Below are 22,140 nucleotides of genomic sequence, written 5' to 3'. Positions count from 1 at the left end.
TTCCTAGACATCCAATCAAACTATGCAAATTGCATGCATGCTGTGCTCATGGCACAGTCTTGTGGGCTTACAATGGCTTTTCCCCCCACTAACGACGCCACCGTGTGTACCAAAAAGTAAGCAATGCAAATGTGATTCACTTTTACTGTATGTTAATCTTGTATGACAAACAAATTACATTACGCCATCATCATAAAGTCAATGTAGGAAAGCAAGCACACAATGAATAAACACAGACATACAGCTGCCACAAACATAGATACCATCAATTTACAGTTGATACAGAGAAATGCAATGCCATCTTTACAGATTTGCATCATTGTTTGTTTATATCAAGGCCATTTTGACCATAGTGGCGCCCATAGGCTATTGACATATAGAGGGCAACAAAGGTTGTTTGTCATGAAATGGTCTTGTGTTGGTTACATGCATATTTATGTTCATGCATTTGTCAGACACCTTTATTCAAAGTTACGTGCATTTAGTCATTTCATTCATTCACTTCATGTTAGCACCAGGGTCTAGTGGTTGACCTACATTTTCAGTATAAAACCACTTGAGGCTGTACATTCAGGTGATTATATTATGATTAAGGGGGTTTATACTATTTTCTTGGCCTGGTGCTTAAGACTATCCCTTAATATTATAAGAAGTTCTACAAAAAAAATATTATATATAAGAGGTTACATGTATATCAAATATCAACTTTTATATTCCACAAACGTAATAAAGTCATACAGGTTTGGAAAGACATGAGAGTGAGTAAATGATGGCAGAATGTTAATTTTTAGGTGGAGTATCCCTTCAGTATTGGTTATTTCACAGTGGCATTGACTCTGGCTCGTAAGACTGAAACAGTGGCTTGAGTTTCAGCTGCTTTGCTCAGATGTGGTATTGGTCGTGGGTTTGTTGATCACAGCCACTTTAATGATCCCCTAAGTCTTCGACATGATCTGGTCACATTTGAACAGATCCATGAAGGCCCACTTAAAGTCCCCCGACAACGTGTAGAGCGGCAGATTGAAAATTATGTTGATTACAGCGATCGGCCTCGAAAATATGTAGGCGGCGTGAACACCACGGTCCAGCATGCAGTCGGTTTCCGGAGTGAGTTTCGTGTAGATTCTCAGAGCTCGTAGAACGTGATAGGGAAGAAAGCAAACAATAAAGCACGTCAATATCAACACGATGAGTCGCCTTGCTTTAACCCGTTTCTTGCTTCCCATATGAGGACCCTTCTTTAGCTCTACAATGATGCGCCAATAGCAAAGACAGACCACGACCAGAGGAACCAAATATCCCAGGACGGTCAATGCCCAACTATATGGCCAGAAGATTTTTTCGTCATTGCTCGCAAAATCCAAGCAGTATGTCTTATTGTCCGTTGAAACCGCGTCAAACATGTTAAAAATCGGACTTAACTCGGCCACCGTAATGACCCAAACCAAAACGCAAGCCAACACGCCCCATCGCTTCTGCTTGATGCTGAGCATGGGCAACGGACGCACGATCGTAACGTACCGGAAGATGGCCAGACAGGTGAGGAAGAGGATGCTGCCGTAGAGGTTGAAGTGGAACATGAATCGCGCAAAGCGGCACATGACGACCCCCAGTGTCCAGGTGTCGTCGAGGATGTAATAGTAGACCAAGAAGGGCAAGCTGACCATAAAGAGAAGGTCAGTGATGACAAGGTTCACCATGATGATGGTGCTGCTCTTCCAGGGACGAACTTTGAGCGCGTAGACCAGCAGAGCGGTGATGTTACCCACAATGCCCACAATGAAGATCGCACCATACATGGCGGGCAGGTAGTATCGCTTCATGAGACTGTCCACGTCGGTGCAGTTGTCACTTGAGCTGTTACTCGAGCCGTAGTAAATTTTACTCGCCATAGTTGTTCTAGCAGAAGGAAAATATACAAACATTGTTAAAGAGCGCACATCATGCAAAGTAGAAACTGATAGTATTATTATTATAAACAGATGTGCATCTATCCAACGAGATGCAATAAAAGAAGAAAAGGTCCACACCAAGTAGGTGTCAGTGTCTGCGTTAAATTTAATAGTGTCAAGTCATCAAAAAAACCCTGATACAGAACTGTTTTGATGACTTCATTCTATCTTTAAACGTTATGGTTGACTTTCTTAAATTTAACGCGGAAATTGACACCCACTCGGTTTTATTTCTGGATACCAAAGTCTATATAGAATCGGGTACTTTTAGTTTATATATAGTTACTGAACAAATTGTACATCTTCAAAGAGGAGGTAATGTTGAACTTAGACTTTTACAAAGGGATTGTAAATGGACTTTTGACTTGAAGTTGAGGTTTGAATGAGGAATTTCCCCTAAATTGTTTTCGGTAAATATATTTTTGTGGCTTGATATAATAACTGATTTGGGAAAAATATTAACAATGATGATATTGCCAAAGGTCATGTTAATTACTTTAAAATGTTATATAAGATGGGTTGTGTAATGCACTTAAATAATATAAAAATATATAAGCAACGCCTTTGTATTACAGTTTTTACCAATTGCTTACACACGTTTTCAAAACTAAGTCTCCTTTTTTCAAAACTCTACACACAATTCTCAGAACTGCACACACAAAATGCAAAATGCCTCACACTGCATTCAAAATGCCATAAACACATGTCAGAATGAAGCATTTGCATCAAATGTCAAACACTTCTTTCATAATAATACATTTTTGGATATACCATGTAAACACTGCTGTTCTAAATATAAAGCTCTTTGGTCTTTCATAGGTTTATATCTACATTTCAATACAATGTTCTACAGTGAAAGTAATCTGCTGAGAGGGGTAACAAGTACACCGGAAACGCCAACGCAATGTAGAAACAGAAAATATTTATTAGGCCAAACATTACTGTTGTATACATTAGCATACAACAAAACTATAAACATGTACACCAAAAGTATATTCTTTACAGTAGAATACAGTAAATTGTGTGTGGGGTCCCGGTCCAGTAATTGGCAGGGGGGGAGGTCCCCAGTGCTAAGCTTCATCTCTTCTCCGTAAAAGGTAATCTGACCTTTGACCTATTTATAGGCCTATCTATACTAAAGCAGTGATTGGTTAGTGATCAGTTAAGCAATTAGTGTTTGCACATGTAAGGAGTGTGTGTGTGACCAGGTGAATAAGTGTAGCATTTTGATTGGTTGTGTTTGGAAAAGGAAAGCAAGTCACTTCCTGTTAGATCTTTGTGTTTTAGGTAGAGAATTGTGTGTAGTGTTTTGAAAAAAGTGTTTTATGCAATTGAAAACTGAGTCAAAGGCTGAGAAATAGCTTATGGTTTTGAAGATTTGGCATGTAGTTTTGCACTTTGAGTGAGAGGTTTCAAAAATCATGTGACATGAAAAGATTTTGTGTAAGCAGTTGATAAAAACTGTAATATAGCCTAAAATTTGTTGTATATTTGTATGTTTATATTAGAGTCCTGTAATTTAAATGAAAGCAGGTGTATGTTTGGAAATGTATTTTACTGATAAAACCTTGAAAACGTTTGGCTCTCTGCACTTCTTTGCACCTTTTTACTTGATGGAATAACATTTATGTGAGATTGTGTGTGTGTGTGTGTGTGTGTGTGTGTGTGTGTGTGTGTGTGTGTGTGTGTGTGTGTGTGTGTGTGTGTGTGTGTCTTCTTTTATGGCATTGAATGTCTGACTTGAATTTCTAAGATTTCAGGCATGACTTTATCTGATTTCACACAATAACCTACAGTAAAGGTTGCTCAAACACTGAAAACACTGCATTCTGCATACAAGCTCTGTTTAAACGGTACATTTCAACATTTGTGAAATTCTAAGATATGGATCTATTGTGGTCTCAATGTGAAGCTGAATTTTTTACAATTATTTTCCATAATAGCTATAATATTTTTTAAAAAAATAATATTAATAAAACAAATGTAATTAATGAGACATTAATTCTCATTAATCCCCCCCCCCCCCCTCGATAGGCTAATTTATTCAAATAAAAATAATTCAATCAAATAAAGGAAACCTACTGCACTACTTCATCTTCTTGTCTAATTTAAAGTGGACAGAATGTTAGTCAAATTTAGCACTGCAAACATCAGTAATGGTTTTGAGTTGTCAACGCCGGCAAATGATCATGGTATAAGCAGGATAATCCACAACTAGCTGTGTATGAAATTATTTAATTGCGAAGCAGAGTTTGAGTTACTATCTCAAGTTCAATCCAGTAAATTTTAAGTTGATAGCTAACTATACCGGAACAAATGACTAACGCATTATTAACATTCTAGTTATTAACAAACAGGCAACTCTGATTAACTAATTGGTAAGTAATAGTGCATCAAATGTGGTAGTTTACTATTAGCTCATCAATAACTACTTTTTTTCATAAATCCCAGAGAACTATTAATTACTACTATATACAGGTTTATAATTAATTTGACAGTTTCACTTTATTTTGATGGTCCTTTTAACACATTCTGTTGACTATAAGTTGCAACTACATATCTACTAACTCTCATTAGAGTATTAGTAGACTGGTTGGGGTTAGAATAAGTTGACATGTAGTTGCAAAGTTACTTATAGTCAGTATAATGTCTGTTGAGGAGCATCACAATAAAGAGTTAGCAGATATTAAGCAGAGGGTCTACTAATACTCTAATGACTGATAGTTGACATGCAGCTACTTATAGTCAACTGAGTAAAGTGTTACAAAATAAAGTGTTACCAATTTGACTAATGCAAATAATTCTAAAGTGAAGATCATGGTAACCCATAAAACCTTCAGAAGGAATTAGTTATTTGGAACAGTATTCTAAAGTGAAAAGCATGATAACTTTGCATTATAATTGGAGGGTTTTGTTACCCTTCTTAAAAACGTATGCAATTTTGGTTGTAAGTAAATGTATTGTTTAAAGGATATGTTTACTGAACAATGAGAAAATACTGAGATGCAAATATACTAGAAGAGTAAGAGGTGAATACTTACAATGTGGTCTGATGCTCCTCATCCAGCCGCTGGTTCCTCAGAGAAACGAACTGTGGTGATCATGAGTTTAAACACCTGAGCTGATCCTCCCTCTTCTGATGAGCAGTTCCTGGTAAATCATCTATATATTCATTTGCATTCATTTATGTCTCATCAAAACCAAGGTTATAATCGTTAACGAAAACGAACGAAAAAACGAAAACTAGGTGGGAAAAAACATTGTTGTTAACTGAAATAAAAACAAAAACGAGGCATTACAAAAAAAACGATAACTAACTAAAACTGTAATGTGTGTTTGGCAAAACTAACTAAAATAAAATAAAATGATAAAGTAAATGTCCTTAGTTTTCGTCTTTGTCAAGGTCTTTCATTTTTTAACGCTATTTAAAACACGCAGCGTATTCGTTCAGCTGCATTTCCTTTCCCTGCTCCCCCTCCCGTCTCTCTGTCACTCATGTATGGAGGTATTTTTGGTGCAAAACTACTGAACGCCTGTGACAGTGAAATTTGTAGTTGTAGAGAATAGTCACACATGTGTATCAGTAAATTTGAAGTCACAGAGAGAAATGTTTTAAGAGTTGCAAACTTGTAGACTTTTTTTATCTTCCACAAACACAACACAGCAGTTACACCTTCTCAAATTCTTCATTGCAGGTGCACAAATCCTATTCTACAAATCACAAATTAAGAAACTCATACGCTCACATTTTTGCTACAGTTGCTGCAGTGAATATGGTGCAAAACGCATTTACACACCTGCATCAAAAAATGTGAAGTCACGGAGAAATTTTGCTCATCTGCAAATCAGTATGTGAATTCATCCAATGAGAGTTGCACACTTGTAGAATATTTTCTCACAAATGTCTTGTATATTTTTCTAGCACAAACACAAGTAGGCTACATAACTACAGCTGCTTGAATCTACTGCGACGAATCTCAAACAGCTGTTTTTCGCTTTCAAGTGACAAGTTTCGCGCGCTCTCACTTTTGCACCAAGTGCACCGTGAAATGTGGGGCAAAAGTGAGTTGTGCATCTGTAGAGGCAGTGGGCGGAGCCTACATGAATATTCATGAGTTTCCCGGGCATGCGCGTGGAACTGCTCATTCTAGTTCACGCTCCTCGTTTCTCAGCAGGTTTAATGGATTATTTCAAAAAAGGTAAATATAGTTTCAGCGCGAACTTAAACTACACTACAATTGTATATCGTTTTGTTAAATTCATAATGTTTTTATTAATTCGTCACTGACTGAATGATTGCTGGCATTCACTTCGTGTAGGCCTATACAGTAGCTAGGCCTACAGCAAACTTCAACTCTTCGTATAAATTGCACCTTGCGAAGCTTTAAAACTGTGGCTTTTACTAATTGTTATCATTTGTTGATTGCAATAAATTAAATAAACCCTCATAAATGTATCTGTGGGCTAACACTTTTTAAAATATATATATATATCCTGGTGTGATTGTTCTTAAATTATTGTTCGTTTAAATAAGCCAAATCATTTAAGACCAAACTCAAGCATGAATGTGTTGCTTTAATACATGCGTACAATTTGGATTAAACTAAATTGTATGGACAAAAGTGGATAAATTATATTTGATACAACTAGGTTACTGTAAATGAGAAACAAACAAAAAACACTTAACATTATTTTACAGAATATAATAAGCCACCAATTTGATGTTCTAAAAAAAATATTTACAAACATACTGGCAAAATAATGTAACAATATTATTTTTAATGTTTTGATTGCAAGGTGTGCTTGTGCTGGTTTTGATATAATAATATATAGCCTACACTGTTCAAAAGTTTGGTATTAGTAAGGTTCTAAGGTAAGGTACCTCTAAGGTACCAAGACTACATTTATCTGAAAAACAGTAATATTGTGAAATACTTTTATCAACTGTTTTCTATTTTAATGTTTAAAAAAATAATATTGTGATGGCAGAGCTAATTACTATAGATTTCAGTGTCACATGACCCTTCAGAAATCATTCTAATACTGATTTGCTGCTCAAGAAACATTTCTGATTATTATCACATTTGAAAATGGTTGTGCTGCTTAATGAAGTGTGGAAATTGACCTTGCCTGCTATAAAAGTATAACATTTCTTAAATCATAGTGATTCCAAACTTTTGTCATGCAAATCTTAAATGCCAGAATGTCATGTTTTAACATTGATCCAACAAAGTTTAAAGGTTTCATTTTCAAGAGTTCAAGTCAGAAGTAGATCATGCATTTGTATCAGTGGTCATCATTGTGTATCATCCAGGCACACAGAGCAACACATAAGGTCAAAGAAAGAACATGACAAAGAGAAACATCAGTGTAGTGTGCAAAATGTTTATTTGGACACGGATATGGTTGTGGAGTTATTTCCCAGAGATTATTGATGACACAGTAGTAAAGCTTCATAAGGTAAGGTATCAGAAGAGCTTAGCAATAAATAAATTAAATGGTAGTGGTTCATGTATTTAGGAATATTCTGCTCTTCTGTTGGAAATAAGTGTTGCTGTAATCAGGTGTTCTGTATTGTATTGAGAGAAAAAAAGATTTGCAAAATAAAATAAGTGCTGCTCCTGCTGGTGACGTGACTTCGCGGGGTTCCTTGACTCCACCCCCACGTTAAAACAGCGCCATGAAGAGAAACGCAGAGAAAAGTGCAGCGCAAAGGGAAAACGGTATTGCGAGCACACGCTTGACTGAAACGCAGAATAAAAGCAGCGTTGCAAATAACTTAGTAGGGTGTGAGTATGGAAAATATGTTGCAGAGATAAAATAGGATTGCAGCTGTCATTGATTTGTGCAATTAATTATATCTTTCTTTTTGCAGTAGCCTACTTTATTTTATTTTGCAAATCTTTTTTTTCTCAATACTCCCCCCCCCCCCCCCCCCCTTTTGCCATTCTTTATTTTTGTGAGCAAAACATTTTTTCTTTGCTCAAAACTTTATTTTTGTTTTGCGATACTTTATTCTTTTGCAAAACTATGTGGCATTATTTTGACTCCATAGATATAGGCTTACTCACTCTCTCTCTCTCTCTCTCACACACACACACACACACACACACACACACACAAAGAAAGAAATACCAGAGAAATTCCCTTGATTTTTATTTATTATTTTTTTTTTAAAGATTTTTTATTTATTTTTTAAATTAAAACTAACATCATAAAGTATGATCTTTTTTTTTACTTTGAACAATGATGGAGCTATACTTGACCCATCTTCTGGGGTGTCTTCTTAGCAGCATATAAAACAAAAACCGCTCCTTATAAAAAAATGAAATGTAGGCTATTATTGTAGTAGGCCTAGGCTATAGCCTAGTTATAAACAAAAGTTTATTTTACGACAATTCTTGAATGGGCGCGACGGCTATTTATATGGTAGACTCGACCTGTCTTTCTCTTCGACGGTAGCTGGAAATTCAAGCTGCGATCTTTTTACGCCGGATATACTCGCGCGATCAAATATATAGATGTGTTAAACACGATAAAATAAAAAATTCTACGTTTATTCGTTAAAACAGTCGGTATTTCCCACAGTGCTTCTGCTTTGCAGCTGCTATTGGCGTACGTCACGATTACTAAGCGCTGCTATTGGCGGACGTAATGTTTACGTCCCGATTATTAAGTATGTAAGGCGAACGGAACGGAACAGTTAAATTAACAATAAATTAACATTGTGAGTTACATTTTATAAACAATATTGTCAATATTGTTTGTTTTCCATCTATTTTGCTGACGAGAATTTCAAAATAAAGCCATACCAGAGTCTCATCAATGCAACAGGCAGCGAATGAACCGAACCGTGAATTTTGTGAACCGTTACATAAACCTATATAATTATAAATTCAATTGTTATAATATTTTACAATATTACTGTTTGCTGTTGTATTTTTCAAAACTTGACACTTGTTGTGTGTGTGTGTGTGTGTGTGTGTGTCAGCTGGATTTTTAAATGTTTTTTGAAATAAGTCTCTTGGGTTTTAATTTGAGGTATAAAAACCTGACGATACCACATATTGAAACATAAATTCATATAACATAAATTGCCTGTCATTTTCTTAATTTCTAAGTCAATAAAGTGTATGTTAAATGAATAAATGTAGTGTAATGAAACAAACTATACCATTCAAAAGTATGGGGTCAGTATAGTTTTTCTAAACAAATTAATACTTTCTCAGTCTAGAGGGCTACTTGTTTGATGTAGGCTTACTCTCTCTCTCTCTCTCTCTCTCTCTCTCTCTCTCTCTCTCTCTCTCTCTCTCTCTCTCACACACACACACACACACACACACACACAAAGAAAGAAATGCCAGAGAAATTCCCTTGATTTTTTTTTTTTATTTTTTTTTTTTAAAGATTTTATTTTTTTTTTTAATTAAAACTAACATCATAAAGTATGATCTTTTTTTTTACTTTGAACAATGATGGAGCTATACTTGACCCATCTTCTGGGGTGTCTTCTTAGCAGCATATAAAACAAAAACCGCTCCTTATAAAAAAATTAAATGTAGGCTATTATTGTAGTAGGCCTAGGCTATAGCCTAGTTATAAACAAAGGTTTATTTTATTTTATTTTAGTTTTATTTTAAGGTTAACATTTGAGGGCAGCAATTTTATTCATGTCGAAATAATTCAAAAAAATCAAATTCAAAATAATGTTTTGGTCATCACATTAAAAATAACATTTAAATATATGATCATATTTGAGTTTTGAAGTGCTAGAAAATATATGTGATGTACTTGAAAGCATTTTATTCCTGCCAAACTTCCATGGTGACAATTAGTGTTTAGCTTAGGCTACTACATTAAATCCATCGTGAATGTTTCTGATTTGTGGACGTACATTTTTTAGGATTCTTTGATGAATAGAAAGATCCTTTTTTTCATTTTTTGTAGAAAGCCTTTCTTTAAAGTGAATTTCGTTTTGTATAAATTGTAGGCTATCTTAATTTTAATCAATGTTTCAGCAACCAGTTGCCTGGATTGAATAAATTAGAAGGCAAATATAGCAGATCAGTCTATTCCGGCGCAGTAGGCTATATTTTGTAACGTCCTAAGACAAATGGTAATGTCAAGTTGGTAGATTAGCACCTGTAGAATGTCCTTTTGTTGAAAGCCCAGATAAAAGTAAAAAAGCTATGTTTAGATCCATGTCACAAGCAGTTCGACTTTACGAGCGCAGGTCTTTTACTAAAAAAAATATTACGACTTTATTCTCGTAATGTTTTGACTTTAATCTCAAAACATTTCGACTTTAATCTCGAAACGTTTCGACTTTATTCCCGAAACATTTCGACTTTAATCTCGAAATGATAGCTTTTTTTTTTTTTTTCAGATTTTTTTTTTTTTTTTACATAATTTTTTTTTTTTAACGTTGCGGTTCGACTTTAATCTCGAAACGTTTCGACTTTAATCTCGAAACATTTCGACTCTAATCTCGAAATGATAGCATTTTTTTTTCAGATTTTTTTTTTTTTTTTTTTATGTTGCAGTTCAGGGCTTCCATAGTAAAGGCTATTGACTGTATAGGGTAAATTTAGTATAGGGTGTGAAAATTGTACAGCTGTGGTATTTGTATAGGGTGTGAATTCTGTATAGAAGATGTGTAGATTTTTGGTACGGCGTGTGGATTTGGTAAGAGGTAAAGGAATTTCAATGGGGTGCGAATTTTTTTATAAAATTGTATGATGTTTTTGTTGAGTTATTATTACACAATACTTTTTCTGACCTTTTTGAATCTTGCCCCTGACAAATAACCCAAATGACAAAAAAGACTAAAACTAACACTAAAACTAATAAAAACTAAACTAAAACTAAGCATTTTCAAAAAATAAAAAATAAACTAAACTAGCAAACCCACTTTAAAAACTAATTAAAACTAAACTGAATTTGAAAACAAAAAGTCAAAACGAAATAAAAATAAAAACTAATGAAAAATGCAAAACTATAATAACCCTGATCAAAACACACAGGCAATATGATCGGTCAACACATGATGAGAAAGTGCGTTACTGACAAGCCCACATTAATTCCATTGCTGTCAATGCTTAATGAACACAATGACCTATTTGAAGATTTGTATCACTCATCCAAGATGCCAACGATTATTTTGTCGCGTGTGTTGCATGATGAACAATGTTTTATTAACAAAGTTCGGGAGGAGCACGTTCAGATAATTAACACAAGTGGAGAGCACTCAGCAATCAATGGTAAGAGGTATATATACTGTTGTGCTTTCTCGTGTTGGTTTCTCAGTGTCAGTGGAGGCGTGAAGAGAAGCACACAACAAAGAGAGTACGTTCATGAACTTTACTATACTTATTAAGTCACAACTTTACATCAACGGGGGTTTTATGCTCTTGCCCAGCGCTGATGGGTTTATCTACAACCATCCGCACCGGAGCCTACGAGCATCTGACGCTAAACGTAAACAAGCAGTGAACTAATCCCTACGTAATGATGTAGCCACATCTGATTGGCTAATAAGAACACATTATGTATACTAGTAAAATAACTGTAACAAACAATGTATTTACTGAACTAACACTATAACACCACCCCCCCCCCCCTTTTTTTAGCTCTCCAGAGTCCCTTCTGCACCACTGAGGGTGAACAGTTAACTTTTTGTTGTCTTCTATTTTCTTCTTTAGTCCATATAACGACTTGGGGCTCGAACAAGTCGCCCCCTTTTTGTCTTCGTCCCCTCTTTTCCACAGGGAATAGGGTCACAGTTAGAGTCTGTTACAAGAAGGGTCAGAGGCTCTTCCAACACAGAGTTGTCAGAAGACGACGGGTTTGGTGCTTCTGCCCCTGTGGCAACAGGTACCTGAGCAGTGATTGGAACCAGGGATCCTTCCTCGGTGCAGGTGTATTTGTGTCGCAGACGCTGCATCCAGGCAGGTATGTGGTCACTTAGATAGGGTTGTAAGCGATCATGATGCAGCACCTTCTCACTTCGTCTGTCCTTGACTCGGTAGAGCACTGGTCCAAGGCGTGCTGTGACGACCAATGGCCCTTGCCATGGGGGTGGGAGTTTTGGACTGTAGCCCTTTCTCCTGCTACTGACCCTCACTGACACAAGATCACCTACTTGGTAGGACTTCTCTCTGGCTCGTAAGTCATAGACCTTTTTCTGGCGAGTCTAAGCGGAGTGTAAGTTCTGGCGTGCTACTTGATGAGCCTGCTGGAGGTTAGCTTGCAGTTCCTGGACAAACTCAGGTGTACCTTTAGCTTCTCTGGTAACCTCATCCATCCTTAGCCTGATGTCATGTGGCTGGAAAACTTCTCGCCCCAGCATCAGCTGATTTGGTGTGAAACCTGTCGCTGAATGTACAGTGCTCCTGTACGCTCATCCCAATTCCGCTGACTTTGGTCCACATAACACACGTATCATCTGCAAGAGCGTTCTATTGAATCTTTCCACTTGCCCGTTCGAAGCTGGATGATATTGTGTGGTCCGTGTCTTGGTTACTTGTAACAGACAACAAACCTCCGTAAAGAGCAAACTCTCGAAGTTCCGTCCTTGGTCAGTGTGAATCTCAAGGGGAGCCCCAAAGCGTGAGATGAAGTCAAACACCAACCTCTTTGCTGTTGTCTCAGCTCCTTGTTCGGGGACAGGGAATACCTCTACCCAGCGAGTAAACTGGTCAATTATAACGAGGATGTACCTGTTGCCTGTCTTGGACTCTGGAAATGGTCCTAGGACATCAAGGTGTAGTCTGTCCATTGGCGCTCCAGCCTGGTAGTTCTGAAGCTTGGCCCTCCCCATTGGACTGGTTGTTTTACAGGAACTACACTGTGGGCACTTCTTGACGAAAAGGCGTACATCGTTCCCCATATTGTACCATTGGTAACACCTGCGGAGGCGCATAAGCGTCTTTTCCTCCCCTGCATGACCCGCTTGTGCTGTATTGTGACAGGACTGGAGAACCTCATTTTTCAGGAAAACAGGAACAAGTAAGCGCAGAGATGACATACCTCCATTGACATCATCCCACCGGTAATAGAGGACCCCATCTCGCATCTCTACTTGAGACCAACACAGCCAGTACTTGCGAACCGCAGGGCTCTGCATCATGACCTCTTCCTTAGCAGACAAAGAACCATCAGACATCCATTTATGGAGAACTGAAAGGTCTGGGTCAGCTAACTGTTCTTCCCTGAGACTTTCGGGACTCAGCGGTTGCAGCCAGTTTGAGGAAGGACCTGGGTTGTCATCACCTACTTCATTAACATCACTGGGAGTGCTATCTAGCTCTCTTCCTGCTTTGTAACAGTCACAAGGTTCTTCATTCAGAGTCCTTCGGGACAGAGCGTCAGCGTTGAAATGGTGTGTACCTGGCCTATGCTCGATGACAAAATTGTACTGACTGAGTTCTTCAAGCCACCTAGCCAGTTGGCCTTCTGGTCTCTTAAACCGCTATAGCCACGTTAGACTGCTGTGATCCGTCCTGAGTAAGAAGTTAGACCCCAGCAAATAGTGGCGGAACTGTCTTGTGAACCTGACAACTGCTAAGAGTTCTTTACGTGTGACACAGTACCTCTGGTGAGCTGGTGTGAGGAGACAGCTGGCAAATGAGATAACTTTTTCTTCCCCCCACTGTAACTGTGAGAGCACTGCTCCGGTGCTCTGGTTGGACGCATCAGTGTCCAGGACAAACTGTCCAGATGTAATTGGGAACACCAAGATGGGTGCAGTTGTGAGGCTCCTTTTAAGATGTTCAAAGGCCTTGTTCTGCTCCTCTTCCCAGGAGAAGGGACTCCCTTTCTTGAGTAGCATTGTCAAGGGTGTAGTGATTTCAGCAAACTTGGCAACAAACCTCCTGTAATAGTTGCACAGACCCAGGAAAGACTGGAGTTCCTGGACACTGGTTGGGGTCTTCCAGTTCCTAACATCACTAATGAGTGCTGGATTGGTCTTAATTCCTTTGCTGCTCACAACGTGACCAAGAAACAGGACTTCATCTCTTAGCAGCTGACATTTTGAGGGCTTCAGCTTTAGTCCATATTCCTGCAACCTCTGAAAAACCTCTGCTAGGCGCTCCATACACTGTTCCACATCTTCACCCAAGATGATTATGTCATCCAGGTCATAATGTCATATCAGTAAAGTGTCCCACTGCAGCCATCGTAGAACCAGCTCCATGGCCCTCTGAAATGTGCTGGGTGCGTTACATAGACCAAATGGCATTCTGGTGTACTCATATAGTCCATACTTCGTCACAAAAGCAGTCTTGGATCTGTCTTTTTTATTCACTTCAATCTGCCAATATCCTGACTGAAGGTCAAGTGTTGAAAATGTCTTTGCACCACCCAGCACGTCCAGGCATTCCTCTATTTTTGGTAGGGGATATGCGTCCTTGATGGTAAGATCATTAAGCTGGCCATAATCTACACACCAGCGAACCCCCCCCCCCCCCCCCCCATCCTTTTTCCTTACAAGGACAATAGGGGAAGCCCATTCTGAGCTTGAGGGGACAACAATACCTGAATCAAGCATTTTCTTGAGATGCGTTTCCTCCTCATTCCAGAACCCTAAAGGGGTACGTCGTACTGGCTGTCGAACAGGCTTAGACATTCCTTTGTCTATGCTGTGCTGCAAAGCAGAAAACTTCCCATAATCATCATCAGTTGCTGCAAAAACTGCTTGATATTTACTCAGCAGAACTACTAACATCTCTTGTTGCTGTTCAGTGAGCGTTTCGCTTGCAGAAGTAAACAAGTGTCTGAGGTGCTCTGGAAGGTCAAGAGCGTTTGGTGACGACACCCTTCTTATGTCATGTTCATCAGGAGGCTCATTGTCAGGATCTTGTGGCACTGAGTTCCCACCTTTTGCATACAATGGAGCATCGCCTGGAACTAAATAGGCTCTATCTCCCTCCTCTTGAGCATCAGGATATGCTTCGATGAGCACACCCAAACAGACTCCTCGTAATAAGGGTCTACTGGAAGCTGTGACATTGCATAGCCTGACTGGGATCCTCTGTTCCATGTTAATCATGATGCTGCCTGAAGACACTCCATCAGCCAGGCTAACAGGCTCTAGAACAGCCGGGAGTTCTGGTTTTGGGTCGTCTACCACACCCCAAACTAAACATTCACACTCTAGCAGCACAGTGACATCACTTTCTAACCTCACTCTCGAAATGGCATAGTCTGGGCCCTTGCCTTCAGATATATAGGCTGGCATGAGTTCAGAGCCCATAAACACTTTACCAGAGGCATGTATGGTGAAATCAGCAGCTTTTAAGAAATCTAAGCCCAAGAGCAGGGCATCACGAATTGGTGCAATGCACACCGTCCACTCCAACACCTTGGTGCCAATTCTGAATTCCACTTTCACTCCGCCTGTTGCTGACATCTCCCTTCCAGATTCTGCATTTCGGAGACACACATTTTTCAGTCCTGAAGGTGATTTAGCGGGTAATTTGCTGTACGTCTCTTCAGACATTATTGTAGCCTCAGCACCTATAACTGCATCTATAACTATAACTGTCTATAACTGCATTAACTGGTACGCCATCAACAGTCAGCAAAATCATTAAACTGGGCCCTCGACTCTCAGCTCTGCTCACATGTACAATAGACGGACTCTGCTCTGCGTGTTCGGAGTGATTTTAATTTGAGGGCTCCATTCTGGCCACAGTATTTGCAGGGGGACTTGTAGATGGACTGGGGGACCGTGAGCAGTTTCGTTTGAAATGTCCCTCCTCTCCACACTGGAAACATGGCCCGCTAGAAGCTCTGGTGGGGCTGGTATTTTGCTGTCTGTATCTGCTTGACTTGAAAGAGGTCTGAGCTGCACATCCTCTTTCTGACTGAACTGCCATACTGGAATTTATTTGTTGGGTGGGTCTTATGGAAGAAGGAAGAGCAACAGAAGAGGAAGTAGGCAGGCAGGCTATGGCTAGTTGGAGCTTATCAACTTTATCAATGAGTGTTTGCAACTGGTGCCGTGTAACATAACCCGGCTGTGACTGCACTCTACATGACTGCAAGACCGGTGGCTCATCATCAGAGTCCATGTCTTGATCAGCCCAGGATACTCGACGTGTCCTCCCCTTCAGATCAAAGTCTCGTCCGAGTGTGGCTTTGAAATTGTGTTCATAAGATGATACTAGCCGTTGTGCCTCATCCAGTGATACAGGGTCATGGTTCATAACCTTGTATTCCACTTTCTGGTTGCGCAGCCCTTTGAGAAAAGCATCAGCAGCAATTTGTCCAGGACAAAATTCCCTGAGCTCAGTGTCAACTCCAGGATAAGCTAAAATGACCAGCCTGTGAACCTCCTCTGCGAACTTCGAAACAGTTTCTTTAGACTGGCGCAGTTCTCCAAGTCTCCTCCGTGCTATGGTTGGAGGTTCTTTCTGGCCAAATCAGAAAGCCAGCTGTTCTTTCAGAAGAAAGTAATCTTCACGTATGTTCGGGTAATGAGCACAGATATCTGACAGCAGCTCCTCTAGATATTCATGGAGTTTATTCACTCTCTCTACTGTACTCCATCTGTAAATGACAGCTCTGCGCTAAAAAGGAATGATGAAGGAGTCCCAGTCATCCTTACCATCGTTAGTGTCAAGTTTAGCTTTAGGTCCATCTGAAGCTCTACCACGAGTGGTTTTGAGGTGACGGGTGGGCCCTGCAGCAGTTGAAGGTGTGTGCATGTTTGGGCCCAAGTTGAAAGAGCCATTATAACGGCTGGGTCCCTGTGCACGGCTTCTAGGTCTTACATCGGGAAAAAAAGCTGTTCAGCATCTGAAGGCCCTGTAGCATCTCCATCTGTCATAAGAGTTCTATCAGGGGCAGCTGCAAGTGTGGTAGAGTCGTCATGTTGGTGGGGACCACGTGTTACTTTACTGGCATGACACTGCTGCGTGAGGGCAGACAAACTTGCCTCCGTCGCTTTCAATCTTTGGAGCAGAGGTGAAATGGCATGTTGAAGTTGCTTATTTTGTTGTGATAGCACAGCCTGTAGCCACTGTGGGGGGTCTGGAGCAGCTGATGCTCCAAGTTGGACTTCTGGCTCACTCACATCCATGTTATATTACAATTTAGCTTGAAAAAATCTAGCTTTTTGACTTTTTTTTTTTTTTTCTCTTTTTTTTATATATATATATAATACTGAAATATATTCTGGTTTGTGAGCTTCGATGTAGATTTGCAGGGTTGTTTAGTAGTGTCTGTGAAAGTTGGCAGGCAGCCAACAGCAGTGCTAGCTTTGGCAGACTGCCAGCGCCACGCCTCTCCGATGGGGGAAGGGAAACTCCGTGCAGCTCTTAATTTCGTGAGTTTATGATGGTCAATGCAACGACCAAACGTGGTCAATCAGTCTTTAATACTACTTCACAACAGCGTTTGCAGTGATTATAATGTCCATCGATTAACAAAGGTCCCAGCATTTCACAACACTCACAATTCACTGATAACTGTCAATCACGCTCAGCTTCTGACACCACTTGTTGTGCTTTCTCGTGTTGGTTTCTCAGTGTCCGTGGAGGCGTGAAGAGAAGCACACAACAAAGAGAGTACGTTTATGAACTTTACTTTACTTATTAAGTCACAACTTTTGCCCAGCGCTGATGGGTTTATCTACAACCATCCGCACCGGAGCCTACGAGCATCTGACGCTAAACGTAAACCAGCAGTGAACTAATCCCTACGTAATGACGTAGCCACGTCTGATTGGCTAATAAGAACACATTATGTATACTAGTAAAATAACTGTAACAAACAATGTATTTACTGAACTAACACTATAACAATACATTCAGCAGTCTCACCTCAATCCATTGACAGTTTAGCAGCATCCCTCCACCACCCCTTCTCCACACTTCTAGTTACATACGGGGGGAATACTCTGGGTTCGGGCCGAACTCCGAGCTCGGAGCCCTCCCCCCTGACAGCACGCAAAATACACATTAAACTTTGTATGTAAGTGTGAACTCGTGAAACTGATCATGTAGAGGACAGACAGGTCAGATGTGCGGGTCGAGGAGCAATTATCATACGAGCTCATTATGCAGTTTTACGAGCACTGTGTCAAGATAAATAAATGCTGTCCAGATTGTTACACTATCCATCCTAAACAGTTTTCAAGATAAAAATTAGTGCATCCCAAAACGGAAGTTAGTAGACAATAAAATGCCAGTGGTGCTTGTTTTTTTCTGGTGGATTTTAAAGTGTGCATCGCTTTTTCCTTTTAGGTTAAAATAAAGCATGACGCCAAGGTCATCACTGTAAAAAGGGATATGATCAAAAAGTCATGGAGAAAAACTATCTGGAAAGTCCTCGAATTTAACCACTAGAGGGAGTAATACTCACACTTAAATAACAACTGAAACCCTATACAGGCATGATATAATAGGCTATATACAGTACCAGTTTTTTTTTTATGCTTCTGAAAGAAGTCTCTTCTGCTCACCAAGGCTGTATTACATCACTGTTAAACGTTTGAGGAAAAAAACGCCTAAAACAATAAAGTGTGTAAAAAGTTTGAAATAAGGTATGAATTGTGACAAAAATCTTTTAAACATGCCCTATTTTGCATCTTATTAGTGTTTGATGGAGGCTTCACATTTCCTCTTCCTTTACTGTAAAACAAATAAACATAAACATCAGCTGGAATTCTGTGGAATACTGTTATCCAAGAGCAAAGACTCAAGTGAGTTTAACCAGTTACTCCATTCAGACCGTATGAATGAGCCATGTGTGTTTTGTGAATGAGCCAATGTTTCAATCAGGTTATGTAAAACAAAGACTATTAATTGAGCAACTTAGAGTAAAAATGTTCTGAATAAAATAGCATCAGTTTGTTTGTTGAGAAGTTTGAGTTTCACTGTAGAGTCAATTGTGCCATGCAGATATTATTCAAACACAGTTACTGCTGTTTTGAATGTAGTACTACTGTACAGTGCCATTGCACCGAATCTCAGGCCCTATGCAAAGATAGTGTGTGGGGGCCCCGTAGCCATCATCCCATGATCTACGCTTTTTTTAAAATAAATGTGTACAACTATATATAGCACTAGAAAATTGATAGAAAAATGGTTGTACTGTAGCCTGGCAAGCCAGACCTACATCAAGATGTTAGGTCTGGCAACTCACCATAGACACGCTCAATCCGAGGGGCAGGATAAACGGCTGTCTTTCAAATTCCCTCTGCACGCAATAGGACAGTGCTTCAACCAACCAGAGCGTTTTCCCAACAGCAGAGCTAACGTTAGTGGATAGATTCAACTTTTGAATCTGGCCGGCAAAACTACGAACACATCTTCCTTTTTTAAAAATGACTTTAGTGCCGTTCTTTGCTCTTTTCTCAAAGAAAAACTTAACTCCAAGTCCTCCAGAGTCGCGGCCAAAGCCGATTCGAAAGACTGTTCGCCAGCAGCAGCCGCCATTCTTTGTTTTCAAGTAGCAGGGAACCGTCGCAACTCTGTCGTCATTATGTTAAGCCCGCCCCGCCTACTCTATACATGACGTGATTGGCCTGACCCAATTTAGGTTTTTCCAGAACGAAAGTCAACGGAGAGTTGCTAGACTACCCTGGCTGCAAAATAAATTTTGCGGCCGCTAGGGTGCGTCTAGATTTCTAGGCTAGTTGTACTGTAGTGTATATCATTAATAGAGTATAACACTCATATTTTTATATGGGGTCCGGGGCCCTCTGCTAAGGGCTGTCCGGTCCCTGTACGACCGGAGCAGGAGCTTGGTTCGCTTTGCCGGCAGTAAGTCAGACTTGTTCCCGGTGCCTGTTGGACTCCGGCAGGGCTGCCCTCTGTCACCGGTTCTGTTCATAATTTTTATGGACAGAATTTCAAGGCGCAGCCAGGGGCCGGAGGGTGTCAGGTTTGGGGACCACATGATTTCCTCTCTGCTTTTTGCGGATGATGTTGTCATGTTGTCATGTTGGTCTCATCAGACCAGGACCTCCAACATGCACTGGGACTGTTTGCAGCCGAGTGTGAAGCGGCTGGGATAAGAATCAGCACCTCCAAATCCGAGGCCATGGTTCTCAGTCGGAAAAGGGTGGCTTACCAGCTTCAGGTTGGTGGAGAGTTCCAGCCTCAAGTGGAGGAGTTCAAGTATCTCGGGGTCTTGTTCACGAGTGAGGGAAGGATGGAACGGAAGATTGACCGACGGATCGGTGCAGCTTCTGCAGTAATGCAGTCGATGTGCCAGTCTGTCGTGGTGAAGAAGGAGCTGAGCCGCAAGGCGAAGCTCTCGATTTACCGGTCGATCTACGTTCCTACTCTCACCTATGGTCATGAGCTGTGGGTCATGACCGAAAGGATAAGATCCCGGATACAGGCGCCCGAAATGAGCTTTCTCCGCAGGGTGGCTGGGCGATCCCTTAGAGATAGGGTGAGGAGCTCAGCCACTCGGGAGGAGCTCAGAGTAGAGCCGCTGCTCCTCCACATCGAGAGGGGCCAGCTGAGGTGGCTCGGGCATCTGTTCCGGATGCCTCCTGGACGCCTTCCCAGGGAGGTGTTCCGGGCACGTCTCACCGGGAGGAGACCCCGAGGCAGACCTAGGACATGCTGGAGGTGTCTCCCAGTTGGCCTGGGAACACCTCGGTATTCCCCCGGAAGAGCTGGAGGAAGTGTCTAGGGAGAGGGAAGTCTGGGCGTCTCTGCGACCCAGACCCGGATAAGCGGAAGAAGATAGATGGATGGATGGATGGATTTTTATATGCTTTTAAATAGAGCACCCCAGTATATCATTAGACATACAAATTACAGTTTAACAATATTTAATTGGAATTGTGTTTTATTAACAGACATTGTGCTTTGTATTCCAAACTATTTAACAGTGTAGATACCACTACAAGCAATTATTATTATTATTATTTTTTTTTTTTTAAATGTTACAAGTGTGTTGGATTTGTAGTTGCCTGACTACAATCTGGGTTTACATTCTTACTGGACACTCATTCTCAGCAACATTAATAGGAGCTCTAGCTGCAGTAGCATGTTGTGATTTGAGTGTTTAATGTTTGTAATAGTATTTGATTTCATGAGTCATGCACCCACTCTGGGAAAAGAGGTGGGGAAAGAGGTGGGGTCCCCGTACCTCTGCGTCAATCTAATCCTTCTCAGAGGGTTACTTTGCACAGTAGCGCAGGTGATTTGAGGATAATGGTGAGAGCTCTTCCTTCGGGGAACCCTCATCCCTCATGCGCTCCGCAGCCAGTGGAGCTCCCTCAGGAACGGGCTGGACCATCTCAAAGGTGTGTACCAGTCGTCTCATTTCCTTCCCCAATGGCCGGATATCGATTGCTACATCGAAGGGTGAGCCTGACTTTTTTCACAGCCTGACTGTGCTGCCCCATTCAGGAACCGTAGCGTTGTCCGAGTTAATGAGAAATGACGGCTGTGCTTTCCCGGGTCACAGAGAGGATCGGGCTCATGTGGAATCCTCCACCGTGTCCTGAGCCCTCGACGCTGGTTGATTGGCTTCTCTGGACGGTTCTCAGCGCCCCGCCCAGGTGCCTTTCTTCCTGGAGGTGCATGAAGAGATCACTTCCCCCCTCACCACCCTTGATGGCAGGCAGCTAAAAGGGTTACACATCGATTTCCCCTTGGAATGCCCTAACTCCACCTCACGGGGGAATCTGTGTCTCCCTTCAGGGGCCTGTGAGCACTCGTCTGGTCTAACCGGCGAGGCTTATCAGGCCTGTGGGGAAGCCGCTTCTGGCCAAGGCACTGAAACAGCTGCATGAGGGTGGTCACGATCCAGAAGTTCTACAAGAACTTTGTACCGTGACAGACCTCAAGCGACGAAGGTTGCTGCGCGGTCTCTGAGTCGTGCAATGTCCAAACTAGTGGTCCAGGAACGCCATCTCTGGCTGTGTCTGGCCGACATAAGGGGTATCGACAAAGTCAGGATTCAACAGATGCCACAAAGCAGCGCAGCTGATGCAATTATCTCATACCAAAGTGAATTGGCTCGTTTTAGTTAAACTCGAAGTAGATTGGCCTTTCTAGCGAGATTCCTATTCATCGGTCATCCGATGGAATGTCTACGGTCCCTCCTTTAGGGACACATACGTAACCGAGATGTTTGTCTTTGGAAAGAAATTTTCCAAATTGATTTCCCTTCCTATGTTTACTTTCCACTCCTCCTCTTTTTTCCTGATCTTTGT

The 22,140-nt window shown here is 40.8% G+C and overlaps 1 protein-coding gene across 1 annotated transcript; it reads right to left on the bottom strand.

Annotated features, from left to right (window-relative positions):
* Window positions 1-935: 935 nt before the first annotated feature.
* LOC311078021 (2-oxoglutarate receptor 1-like) lies at window positions 936-1,892 on the bottom strand (the record flags this gene model as incomplete). Its single annotated transcript, XM_084106665.1, has 1 exon — window positions 936-1,892. The coding sequence occupies one exon, from the start codon at window positions 1,890-1,892 to the stop codon at window positions 936-938; it is 957 nt and encodes a 318-aa protein (XP_083962791.1).
* Window positions 1,893-22,140: the final 20,248 nt, after the last annotated feature.

Source organism: Abramis brama, assembly GCF_963993115.1.
Source record: "Abramis brama genome assembly, chromosome: 2".
Lineage (NCBI taxonomy): Eukaryota > Metazoa > Chordata > Actinopteri > Cypriniformes > Leuciscidae > Abramis > Abramis brama.
Note: the sequence above shows the minus strand (reverse complement) of the source record. Positions and strands in the feature narration are given on the sequence as shown.